Here is a 13,421-nt window from a genome sequence, read left to right as displayed (position 1 = left end):
AATCAGGTCTGATATGTTCAGTCATACTTTTGCTCAATTTTGGTTTTCAATTTCAGATTATTGCTTTACTTTTCAAGTGAATGGCTTTAGCAGCAGTAAGCAGGTGTAACATCTGCCTAAGAAGAATAAAAGTGAACAATAGATAGACAGGGCTTTTCAGACTTAGAGCATCAACTTTTGGATGTATTGGCTGAGTCTCCTTTTCTACTCTACAGTAATCCGTGTAATAGAAAAATGTTCAGCTTCTGTGCAAGTGCCTACTTGAAACTAGGTATATCTTCTTATGTTTTCTCTCAATGAGACAAGTATAGTCATGAAGTCTCAAGGTCTTTTGATAAAGGCATATTAATCACCTTTCCTTTGGCCTGAGAAGTACATAATTCCTTTTGTCTCAGCAGCTGTGAAGTTCATAATCTCTCTTCCTCACTTTGATTAGTGACAATTGCATTTAGACTCCAGTGAGTAACTATTGTGTGTTTTGTTTTCTTTCCAACCCACTAATGAATTGATATATGTGTAATTCTAATTCACATTTTTCCAGTGTGATAGCAAGTGTGATGCTAACTGCTTGGCTGTTCAGTGGAATTTCAATTGAATGCCTCCAAGCTCCAACAGAAAATGGAAACATCTGCTTTCCGAGCTGTTTTTTGACTGGCTGGGTGACTCAGTTTGTAAAACCAGCAAAAAGAGCAAGTAAACTTTCTTTTTATCTGCCACTCAGTTGAATAATCGGAACTGATAGGAAATCTTCTTTTTTCTTCTTCTTCTTTGATTAAAGTAAAATCTGGTTGTCTATATTTTCTTTGAAAAGCCTGTATTTTGGAAAACATCCTGAACCAAATGTCAGAGCGCAGTAAGAAGGGTAGAGAGAAGGATCAGGCCAGTTTGAAATGTTTTCATTTTAGCAGTTGAGAAGCGTTTCAGTTTCAAGCAATGTTTGTTAATTAATTTCAATGAACTCATGTTTCCAACCAAAATGTCGTTTCTAAATTAGGCACTAAAAACTCCTCTGACAAAATGCTGAGTGAAACCATTTTAAAATGTGGGATTTTTTTAAGTGTAGAGAAAATGGAATCAGCACCGTTTCTTTTGTAACACATTCAGTTTGAATAAATAGGCATTTTCTGATGAGAATTCCTCAGCAGTTCCAGTAGCAGTCTCTTCTGGTGAACAACAAGCGGCACCTAAGTGACCAGAGATTTTCTCTCATGGCCTATATCTACTGATTCGTCCTCTGCTTTTTACTGTTATTCACAACAGTGGGAAAATCCCCTAGCAAGGCATAATATTTATTTAATTTGTTGTAGTCTGTCTACTAGTAAGCAAAACCAAAACAGAGACCCAGTCATTGGCTTGTGAGATTTACATCAGGACAGATCTTTTGCTTTGACTTTGTACAACTCAAGGAGTGGCAACAGTAGAAATAACCAGTAAGTTGAACCGATAACTTGAAGTTCGCATAAATCTCAGCACGTCTGTGGTAATTCCACAGTTTCTGCGCCTTGTCCCAAATATTGTAGATCATAGAGGAAAATTGTAATTTAATTGCGGAAGGAAGAAAATAGGAGTTCTCAATTCCAGCTAACCAACTATCACGGTAACTGGATTGAAAACCACTGAACTCAGTAGAAAGGGTCCTCTTCTGTTCATTACCCCTTCTGTTCATGTCACCCTCTGAAAAGCAAAATGCTAAACTGTTGTGGGCTGAGGAAGAAAATTTCTACAGAGGTAGATGTGCTGTACATCCAATTTAAACCTGCTGAATAGAAAAGAGTTCTTGCATACTCCTTAGAGTTATTCCTTGGAACTTGGCCGCAAAACCATTGCTATGGAAGAACTGCGGATTTACGGCTTGTTTTCTGGCACGGCATTCATCTCACGTTCAGCAACCTAAGACCAAAGCCCCCCACCCTCTAGGAGGAACAGCCAGGGAGGTCAGGAAAGCAAACCTCTACGAAACTCTCTTAGCAAATTAATGTCGTTTCTTGTTCCTCTGCCAAAAAGTTGGCTAGAGTCTTGCAAGTGCTCTGACGCTGCGGAACGTCACCTGGCCGCTTCTGGCGAAGCGCCAGATATTAGCAGGATGGATTTTGATGAAGGAGCTGCCCGCGCCATCCGGCACGCACACCAAGCCATGTGCACGTGCTCTGCCGAGAATCCTCTTGGCGGTGTTGGAGATGGGAAATCGTGTGCCAAGTACGGTGGGCTTCTGACCACCTGAATTTGCACGCAATTCGGCACTCATCTCGTGCTGCATCCGAGTTGAGCGAACTGTCAAAATCAATAACCGTGAAGCTCAAGTGCTCACGTCCAGATAGAGTTCCATGTGTTTGCATCAGTGGCTGAGCTGCCCAGACTTCAGACAAAGCTCGTTCTCTTCAAAATGTCTGTGGTCAGCAGAGCCCATGTTTGTGTGTGCACAGAGGGAGCACTCAAAAAGCAGCAGGCACAGATTACAAAAAAACCCCAAACCAAAACCCCCAAACCAACAACAAATCAGAATGACGCCCGCCCAAGAAAACAGAGTATCCTGGATCTTAGCCTTCGTCTATCCCAGGGCTCCTGGGGAGAAAATAAAAGTAATCGCTGTAAGCGCCCTCATTGTTCCCCAGTTACAAAGTTGGCAGGACCAGTTTCTGCTCCTCTTAGATTTTAGAAAGACTTCAGGGTTTTTCTGAGTCAAATGAGTTAACTCTAATCTTCCCAGGGACCGTAACATCAGCAGAGGTTGCCAGACAACAGTGCGTTTCGGCCTCTTCCATCACCACGCGGTGCTGGGAAGGGGCCTTGGAGGCAGCGGTCCTGGAAACACGCCTTGCAAGAAATCCCCAGCTCCCAGTTTGGCTTCCCAGTGAGCTCCTGCTGGGATGGGCAGGAAGTCACTGACTGGGGACCAGGATCTATCTGCCTGTGACATTTTATTCGCAGTGTGTTTCTTCCCCTGAAGAAATGCCACAGGCAGACCTCCAGGGAGAAGACTGTCGTTGTTTGGCCTCTCTCCCATTTCCCTTTTCTTTTCCCGTTCACTGCAGCATTATAATCTTCTTCAGTCGCTTTCACAGAGATGTCTTTAATAATGGATCCCCTGGACCCTTTGCCCAATAAACAAATTATGGGGAAGCAGAGCTCTGCTCAAATGATAGAGCAGCCTTCTGGCATTGAAACTGCTGTCATTCCTGCGCCAAGCAGAGGAGTTCTGTACTTTTCCTCTCGGTCCAAAGGAGACATTTCTGCTGTAATTAAGGAATGGCGAGAGTGAGCTATGTGCTAATAGCCCTAATCGATTGGGATTATCCCTTGGCTGGGACTAATCTCTTTAGCTATGGAACATGCCTGAGTACAGTGTCTCAGACTGGGAGACTGGCTTTTAAGGTAGCATCCCAATTTGTTCTTGAAAAGATGGAAGCAAGCTGAGAAAAGGAACAATACATTTACTTTGATACTGGATTGGTTTAATGAGGGACTCAACAGATACAGAGGCATTTGATGTGTTTCATGGCGCTGAACTGGCAAAGTATTACAATACAGGTGTTTGAATCTGTACATGTATATGCCTAATGAGCTGTTGTGTTTGAACAGAACAAGATTTTACTTGCAGTCAGGACAGAATCTTTGTGTTTTTTCAATGCTTGGTGGCTGGCAATATGAATGATTCCATAGCCAAAGACCTGGGGTTATGAATAAATAGGTTTTCATATGTAACATTTATCACAAAAGATTTACTAGATATGGGATTGGATTTGTTCATGCACGAATCTTAAACCAAGCAAAACATTGTTCCTTATAGACTTTCAGCTTCTACTTGAGTTGGTCTTATTGACAGAATCAAATAGTTTTGTATCCACTATATTTAAAGCAGTGCTCTGTTTCCACGATGCGTGTTGGAAAGGGTGGCATATTATGATGGGAAAGGATTATTGTTATGAAGAAGTTTAACTCAGAGCAGACTTTTAGAGTAGTGAGGCTGGCAAACTGGAGCACAGCACAGCAGTCAGCGCTCCTATGTGTATTTGAGGAGAACCTAATCCATGAAGGGTCACCAAAATTTGTAGACACATGCATAGATGAAGGCTGCAGTAGTCACTGGGACTAGTCATGTGCTGAAGTTGAAAATACGCTCAAGCGTCCTTCTGGATAGGTATATAAGTAGTGCACCAGTTTGTAATTTTAACGCTTTTTCTGCAGCTCCACTGACTTCAATCTACCTGTACTATTCTTTTCCTGTAGAATAATGAACTGTATAAATGCCTGGGGATTTTGGGAGAGCTCAATAGCCCAGAAAAATAGGACAGAAAATTAATGCAAAGTATTTCTTACTATCCTGACATTCAAGGAGACCGTGACTGGTTGAGTTTCTGGACACTTAAGGACTTTCAGCCAGGTTTTGCTCTTGCAGAAGTAGAGATTGATTACAGTAGAAAGACAAACTATTTGTTTGTGTTGGACAAGGGTCAGGCAGTGCACTGTTTGCATCAATCTATCATAACTTTTCAGTGGAGGAATGTGATACTGATGCTTTTGAAAAAGTGCATGTATGTTACGTGGTTATTAGTCAGCCTTCATTGAAATGTCCCTGGCTTTGAAGTCTCCGTGTTAATGAGGCATGGTGAACCAACAGTTATCGGATGATGAGCTGTCAGTGTCTGTGCTTAGAAATAATCAGGAGTGGCTAGTGGTGAGTCTCCATCTGGTACAAAATGCATGTACAGTCTGCTTGCTGGCAGTGAAATTGGGAACTATATGGCTTACCTGGGGCACTCTCAACTAGCAGGAATCACAATACTCACTTCCTCCTCTTCGTGTTATTCATCTTTAGTGACTTTCTCCTGTGACAACAGCCTCCGTCTGCGGAAGATGCCACTTGATTTTGTTGGCTGTGCAGGCGATCTAGGCACCTGGCACTGGATCATCGACTTCATTGGTTAAGACCGAGGGGCAAAAAGGTAACTTTGCATTAGCTGTCCTAGCAATGCAACTGACTTACTCTGCAGCAATGTTGGAGAGCAACCGTATCCAGCGAGTATACCTACTGCTTCTTGTTTGCTTCGTTTCCGTGTTTTAAACAAGGACCAAGAAAATGCTGCAATCTTTAGTCTGCATTTTAGCCAACGCATCAGGACTGTGACATCATTTTGCCTTGCTACGTTTTCCTCAGGGGATGGTGACTAGGCTGATAACACATGCTGAGGCTATGTTTTGCTTAAGCTTGCTCGCCTTCGCAGCGTCAGCAAAAGAGTACTGAAAATCCTGAAGACTGAGAGCATGGATACTGTCTTGCTTTGGTCACATCTGAATTGTTCTTATTCTGTATTCTTTTGAAGAATGTCTTCTCAAAAACAGTCTCAAGGCAAAGCTACATTGTAAAAATGATCCAGGACATGCATTCCCTTCTGACGTGCTGGAGAGATGCTGGGCTGACTTAATAACATTACTGCCATCGTCCCCCATCCCCTCCCAATATCTCTGAAATCACTTTGCTAGCAACCCATAATTACAATCCTTAGAGTGAAGATCAACAGAGTACTCCGTCTTTAAAGGCAGCATCAGAGGAATACTAGCATCAACACGATTTGCAGGGCTGCCCTTGTAAATTAGTACAAAAGTTGGCCTGAAGGTTCAGGATTTTACCCGGGGCCTATCTTAACTACTGTGTTTTAGGTAGACCTGCTTGTAAATAGTGTATAGCTTACACTGTAGCCACAAACTGCTATGCGTTAATTATCTGTGAAATGCTATAGCTGCAGCAAAGCCAAGCTTCAGCAGAGACTGAACCTCATACGTCACTCCCACGAACTCCCTTGAGCATCCATTTGGGAACCAGAATTCACTGGAGCGCAGCCAAGGAGCCACGCAGCCACCTCCTGACAACGCCTCCGTGGTAGGAAGGGTTACACAAAGTCACTCTAAGTTGGAGGAAGATACCTGATGGAGAGGAAAGTACCATCCCTGTTGTACAAGCACCCAGTGAGACATGGAGAACGTGGTGTATGCTGCCGGAGCACGTTCCACGACACGTGGACTCAGCCTGCAGCAAGGTCCAGAGAAGGGCTGGCGTGTGTCAGTGGGCAGAGGAATGGCAAGTTCACCACTTGAGGGGACCCCAAGAGAACTTGGCTTAGCAAGGATACTGTGGAATGGACGTGAATTTCAAGGTGGAGCTTTCTCAGTTTACCAAAAGGAATTAAGTGGTACCTGTGGGGAGGGGGACTCCGTACTGCAGTCCTGTGGAAACTCGCGCCAAGATAAGTCAGATGAGTCAAACAGTTGGATTTACTTACGGTGGTTCTTAGGTGTCAATGAATGTTGTTCAAAGTGTTTCTTTGAACTCCAGTCTCCGCCAGTTATTTGGAAGATGACCAAGGGAGACCCAAAGACCAGGCGGAGCTAGGAGGGAGATCTCACGGTGTTATCTCCCCAGAGGGAGCGACAGTAGGCAGGGAGGTTCTGAACACACACTGTCTCCCTTGCACAGAAGCCCATTCTCTTCAGAAACTTCACATTGGGTGCCCCAGGGTGTTTTCAATAGTACGTTTCTGCAAAACTGCCCCTCTTTAATATGTATGAATGAAATCTGTCTGCTGACTCTGACACCTGGGTATCATTTCAACAAGTGGAAAAAATCCCGCATCCCATGGAACGAAGGTGGCCTGTGAGGCAATGCGCGTAGGATTCGCACCATGTGGTTCGTCAAGGCATTTAGTTCACAAAGCCTTTTCCAAGACTGACTAGCCAATGGTATTGCTGATTTACATCTCCATCCTCTTACAAGTTTATTGGACTGCACTGCTTTGGTCTGATTTTTGCCCCGTACATCCAGGCAGTGATTACACCTGCCTACCTATCATGCTGGTTTTGCTGCCACATGCAAAGGGAGAGAACTGGGGTTGACATTACCTGAGTGATCGATCATTGGAGCCAGGAACTACTCCCACTTTGGTTTTACATTTTCCGCCTTATTATTCATTTCAGCCACTGAAATGGTATGACAGCAGACAAGGAGCTTTACTGAACAATTGCAAAGTCCAGGATCATATCACTGGTTTTGGAAACCAGGTCTAATGGTTAACCGGTGCTTTTAAAGTCACATCACACGTCAGGACTGGGAAATGCTACAGCAATGTAGCTTCTGCAATGCTGGGAAATGCTTCTGCAATGCTGGGAAATGCTTCTGCAATGTAATCCAGAAGTTTCGGCTGCTGATCTTTTCTAATTTTATGAGTAGAAACAAACCTCTGTGCTGTATGGATGTGATGGTATTCAACTTATAGCATGTATTTTGAAATAAAGCACCACAGAATATTCCTCGGGCTATATGTGTACACTGAGGGCCATGTGTTAGCAGCTCTGCTTCTGCTGTGACGCACAGGAATCTAACGAAGTGTTTGGCCTAAAGTTTTTCTTCCATCTGGCCAGTATACAAAGTGACAGTGCAAACCCACTGAGATCACACATTTTCTCCATCATGTTTTAAAGGCCTCCAGCCGAGGTGCAGGGGATGGGAGGGAAGCGAAGTGTCAACAGCACAAAATCTTACCAGACCTTTGTAGAAGCAAAGTAAGTTGTGGCAGGGCAGTGAATATACTGACTGCCCCCAATGTAAGAGAACATATCCAAATTAAGCCCACTTCTCCCAAAAGTGGTACTTTTTTGTCACAGCAAGGACATTTGTAATTTTCCCTTCTGATAGAAATACCAAAAATAGCTAATTTTATATCAATTAACTTGATAAAAGTACTCTTTCTTTGTGTCCCTCCACTTCCATTTGCTTTTATGAGAAAGTTACAGGTTTTTTCTCCTGACCCATCTAAAAGGTGTTTCAGGAGAGTACAATTGTTTTTACTGAGATTTTAAATTCTATCCAGAAGAACTCTTTGCGCAAATGTAAAGAAAAGGGGAAGGTTCTTGTCCTGTTGTCCCTTTTCTTCCTTCACTCTCCTTCATTCTTCCTTGCAGTATAAATATCAAGGAAAATTAGTGCTGTTAATTCTTTCTGAGTGTGGCAAAGATACCTCCAAAATATGTCACCCCAATGGACAGCTAATAATGCAACAAGAATCTTTGAGTACTAGCAGAAAATTGGCCACAGAGGAATAAAAATTGACTCATTTTCCCACAAAATCAATGTGACTGTTATATTGACTGGTTTTCAGATCTTTCTCCTTAAAGATTACTTGACCACTGGACTTGTCGTGGGACTGTGCCGATCCTTTTTGTATTATTCTTTTCTTTTTTTCCTTCTTTTTGTTAAGAGTCAACTGTTCTTTTAAGCTTAGTAAATACTCAACTTGCCAAGCTAAATATTCCGGACGAGGAAATACTTGTCGAAAGTAGTTCTGCTATGGTAATGCACCCTGACCTTTCAAGCAAGGGCCATTTGAGGTTGTGAAACAAGCCCTCAGCATGTGAGATGCCGCTGGAACGCAGAACGCCTTCACTCCCCTTCATGCCGTGCCCCTGTGACGTGACGGTTACTTATGGGACCTGCCTTAAAGGTTGTTTTATGGTCGTGACTTGGGCTGCAAGACTGTTTCCACCGCTGCAGAGAGCAGGTGTGCTTGAAATCAAGTTTTATACTTAAAAGTCTGTCTGTGCTGTTATCGAAAGTACAGCTCCGACCTCTCGTTGCTCGTGATATTTCTATAGCCCCTGTGCCACCCGTTAGTCCCTTTCGCTCCCGTGGAAGAGCCTGACTGTGCCAGAACGTGCTCATCTGAGCAGGTCTGCAATGCGGACACGACTGCTGCTCCAGCTGCCGCCGCAGGAATTTTTGTGCTCAGCTGTAAACTTTAAAGCTGTTATTTCTCGTTTTGTCTTATACCAAAGTAGTCGGAATACCTCAGCAGCTTGTCTATAGGCAACCCACGCGCTAGCAGCTACTGTGTTTTGCTAGTCTGAGCAGCCTCAATTCAGCTTCACGAGACTGTCCTGCACACAGAGCTGCCCACCTCCTCTTTCCTATTCCCTTTTCCCCTCGTGTTTGCAATCCCAGGTGAAGCCTGGAAGCTGCTGAAGGTCTCCAGAGGCTGGAGGAATGGCAGGTTTGCGGTAGGTGCTGGAGATGGCTCTGCTCTTCTTCCTTTCTCGGTCCCCGGGTGGCATCTTTCAACAGATGCTGCCGCAGCAGAGAGAAGAAAGCACCCAGGAAAAGTTTAGAGTCTGCTTCTGCCACGTGAGTCAGGAGACGTTTAAAGGTATGGTATGTCTTCCTCCGAGGACAGGGAGAGAGGCTATATACTGCGTGGGCACTGTATAACATTTAGGTCTTCACTTCTTGTTCTGGTCAGAGAGTTGTTTTGCTTTTTGAGCTACTTTGAGAGTTTTGACTCCATGCAATAAACTTTATCCCAAGACAAGGGTTAGGAAGAGACTCACACATGACGCTGCTTTCCTCGTGTGGCGGGGTGGGAATTACAGGGTTTTCTTCCTCTTCCCAGGTGCTGGCAACTGCTGCTGTTATCAGCACGCTGCTGGCCATGGTGGACATGCAGGACAGTCAGGCCAAAGTATATTCTCGGGTGAAAAGACTTTTCAAATTTCCAAATTCAGCTTCACATAAACCAGTTGCTTCACCGATGCTTTCCACGCTACTCTCTCCCCATCCTGCGTATCCTCAGTCTGAAAAGTGTTCTGGAATATACAGAATTTTTCTGCTGTTGCATGGATGAGGAGGACATTGTACCTAATTCCTTCTCAAAGGAGCCAAGCCATCAATAGATAAGAACCTCTTGCCAGCGCTGAGGAGACAACAGCAGCGTTGTCTCTCTCTTTTGCCTGTGGGAGCTGGCAGCAGCACTCATATCAAGGCCCGGGCCAAACCGATAAACTCCGTTGTGCCATTTGAGTAACAGTGGTCTCTTCTCAGACGGAAAAAAGATGAGAGGAAGACAGTAAATCCTAAAGGCTGAGCAAGGGTGGTTTCTGTTTGTCACTCCTAAATTGAACGCAAGTATGGTTTTTTCCCCTCTGTTCCTTAATTTCTGTTTTCAGTTTCTTTAAAGTGCTGGAAATTGGTGGGTTTAGAACCTAGAGAGCCTTTCATTTATCGAGATTGTCTTATTCCCAAGACTAAATAAGCACAGCTCCCCGAGAGAGGAACTCGCGCTGATAACTAAGCCAGATTAACCGTTTTTTGCCGTGTTTTGATACGTAGGCTGGCCTTAGGCACATCCACAGATGGCAGGACTGATTTTGCAAGAGAGCATTCTGCATGGCTGTGTGCCGCAGTGTGTAATCAGGGCTGACTCCTCTTGCGGGCCTCTGGTCCCAAATCCCAGTGGGCTCTTGAATATCGTTCTGCGTCATTTTTCTTTTCTGTATTCAGTAACCGCGCTTCGTTTCCTTAATGAGACCAACCTGCAAAATTAGAGAGATTTTGGCTGTAGAATATCAAACTCACGCTGCATATGAGCAACCAGCTTCCCATCCCTGTTTGCCTTTGGCTCAAATATTGTGTTTGTAATGGAGTGCGCTTGTATTTTGTACTGCAACGTCATATTGTAAACCCTTTATAACCTGAGAATGACAACCTGGGCTCGTGGGTATTTGCTGCCTCTCAGAAGAGTGAGACGCGCTACGGCTGTCCATGTTTTGCGTTGACAGACTTGGCTCTGGGTATGAAACTTGCAAGGAGCTGTTGCTTCAATCCAATGAGTAGGTTCAATCGGCATTGTAGCGTACATACACTTTGCTAACAGACGTGAATATAGGACTATAAAAGGAGTGTGAAATTTTCTTTAATATGTTTGCATAGAAAATAGTGATTTAAAAGAATTTCTCCCTCACACAGTTGTTTGTTCATTTGCGCCTGCGTAATTGACTTATAAACACCTTTATTCTGTTAAAAAAGGTATTTACATGTTTAAGTGTATCTTTGCTATCCATACTCTTTGGGTGTAAGAAGCCTGACAGTTAATGGCCAGATTAATTCCACATGTTTGCAGAAGTGGGCCCACAGATGGCTGTTAATTTCCCTTGGCATCCTTATAGCCAGTATGCTTCTGTTATCTTATTTACAAAATAAAGACTGTACACTTACTTAATTATATTTGATGTCATAATTTCAGGTTTTGCTTTGGCCTACGGGCTCAAGGCCCTCAGGGTAGCTTTCCTCATTATTAAACAACAGTTATATATCTGTAGTTAGTGAATTATGCTTGAAGACATTCATAACAAACAAATGCACAGAAGTTTCTATAATGAAGTGAAAAACGCACCTTTACAGTGAAAAATGTGGTTTTCCAAATGGAAAGCATGAAGTGCAGTTCAAAACTGATACCTTTATTTGCTATTTTGTCATCTCTCTGAATGAATAAATAACATCTGCATTCTAAAGAGGAAAATCACGAGAAACAGCATTCACAATGAAGTGGGACAGAGATTGTTGCTGCTTCTAATATTTCTTTAATTTCAGTTAATGGTTGAAGTGATTTTAAGGGCAGAAGCGACTTCCAGCAGGGCCTGGTCACACCAGTGACCGTACGCTCATGGACCAAGCCCTGGGAGCTCTCAGACTTCTCGGCACATGGACGTGTTGGTCTCTCACCCCTCCGGGCGCTTTTCCAAAAAAACCTCCTAAGGTCATCCGTTATCCACAGCCCTCCTCTCAACACAGGGCCTCGTAGCTGCCCGAAACAAACAGTTGTCCCCAGTGCTTTTTTTGTATATGGTTTTCTTTCAATCCCACTTTACGTGATTGTTTGTCTGACTTTGGCGGCAACTGTGGAACTGAAACTTTGGAAATCTAAAATACGTAAAGCACAATTTCTTTAGCCAAAGTTCCTGCGCTGCAGAATTTGCTCCTGCACTTCATATTACACATTTTAAAATGTAGTGCTGGCTGAAGGAAGCAGATGATAATCCAACGGCTCTTGACAGAATTGGGAGATATATTGTATGCAATCAGCTCCGTATTTGCACAACAGATTTAATTACATGGTAAAATTAATTTATCGAGTTTTCATATTTATGCTTTGACTATTCATCATCAGATTTCTGTATGCATTTTTGGAGGGGACTTTTTTGGTCTGGTCCAAGCACTGCTGAACTGCTCGAATTTGTTGGATATGTCACTGTAGTTGCAATGCTTTGCTGCTTTTTTTTTCTTTTGCATTTTTATGCTCTGAAAGTAACATCTTTTTCTTTATCTTTTTTAAAGATAAAGACATTCCCTGCTGATACATCTAATCCTTTTTTCGATCCTTTTACAACAGTACCACAGTTTTCTGTAAGTAGAACGTGCAACTAAAAAACTGTGTATTTAACACAATTCCAACTGATTTTTTTAACAGTGTCAGAAACTTATGCGCTAAGCAGTCCTCAAAAAAAAAAAAAAAAAAATCCAAGTAGAAATTAGAGTGCAAATCAGTTAAATATTTCCATTATACAAATAATTAACTTGCCTGCATTCAGACATTGCTGCTTACTAGACACAGGACTAAGAGTTAAAGGTCAAGGCTCACCGCTAATGCGGTTGGTCCCAGAATGTTGTTCAGTTCAGGACTGTAGAGGACAGTTGTGAAGCTCCATAGCCTCTTTCCAAGGAGCAATAAGGGAATGGGAAGACTTAGTCCTCTGTCTAGCAATTGCATGGCCTCCTGCCTGAAACCGCCTGCTGTGCCATCACAAAGAGGGGCCTGATTTTCATTGAATTTGCATCTGAATTTTAAAAAAGAATTATAGTTAGTGTGTTGATGACTACAATGGTATCCTTGTATAAACTCCCATGTTTACTTAATAACTTGAATCAAGTATTGAACTCAGTTCCTGTTAAACTTTCACAGAAGTTGGGATTTGGGGTTTTTGGTAAGGTAAACTACATACAAACAGGAAACAACTATTTGATAATTTAAAAAATAAGTCCAATCTAAGTCCTACTTTAGGGGTAGAGGCGTTATGCAGTAAGTGTGACAAAATGATCTACTCTATAAGAAACACTCTCTGATTACAATTATAAACCACAGTAACTGACTTACAGTTTTTAAATTACATTTGCAAAATGAAGCATTTCAGACTTTAACCTTAACTTTTACTGATAGCAGCAATCTATATGTGGCATATAATCAGAGATAAGTAACTTCAATCACTGTTGGGCCATGTGCAGTAACTGTCTGCATTTAATGATTTAAAGAAAGAGGCTTTTCTTTCACGATAAACCTGATCATGGGATTTGACCTAAATGTTGTTCTTCTCCAAATAGGTATTTTAAAGCCAGAGTTAGTTAGGGTCCCTAAGCTGCGTCAGTGCCACCGTTTAGCTCTAATTAAAGGTATCCAAAAATACACGGGAATATGTCGCAGCAACTTTTCACTAGGTCAGCCAAGTCCGGATAGTACAGTTGTGGTAAAAGCTAAACCAAAGTTACAGTGTTTGTGTCTTTCATAGTACTACTTTACCTAAGCAAAAAGATACACCCAGAATAGCTT

At 42.7% G+C, this 13,421-nt stretch overlaps 1 protein-coding gene across 2 annotated transcripts in view; it reads left to right on the top strand.

Annotated features, from left to right (window-relative positions):
• The window catches only part of EPB41L4B (erythrocyte membrane protein band 4.1 like 4B), a 173,736-nt gene that overhangs the window by 151,016 nt on the left and 9,299 nt on the right, over nucleotides 1-13,421 (top strand). Inside the window, exon 23 of one of the 2 annotated variants that reach the window (XM_052787702.1) lies at nucleotides 12,155-12,223. The exons of the other annotated variant lie outside the window; for it this stretch is intronic. Within the exon in view, the coding sequence (XP_052643662.1) occupies nucleotides 12,155-12,223 (69 nt within the window). The remainder of the gene's footprint in view (nucleotides 1-12,154; nucleotides 12,224-13,421) is intronic. 2 annotated transcript variants of the gene reach the window in all.

The sequence above is a fragment of the Harpia harpyja genome, chromosome 5 (assembly GCF_026419915.1).
Source record: "Harpia harpyja isolate bHarHar1 chromosome 5, bHarHar1 primary haplotype, whole genome shotgun sequence".
In the NCBI taxonomy this organism is placed as follows: Eukaryota; Metazoa; Chordata; class Aves; order Accipitriformes; family Accipitridae; genus Harpia; species Harpia harpyja.
The sequence above is the reverse complement of the archived record's forward strand: the minus strand, read 5'-3'. Positions and strand labels throughout refer to the sequence as shown.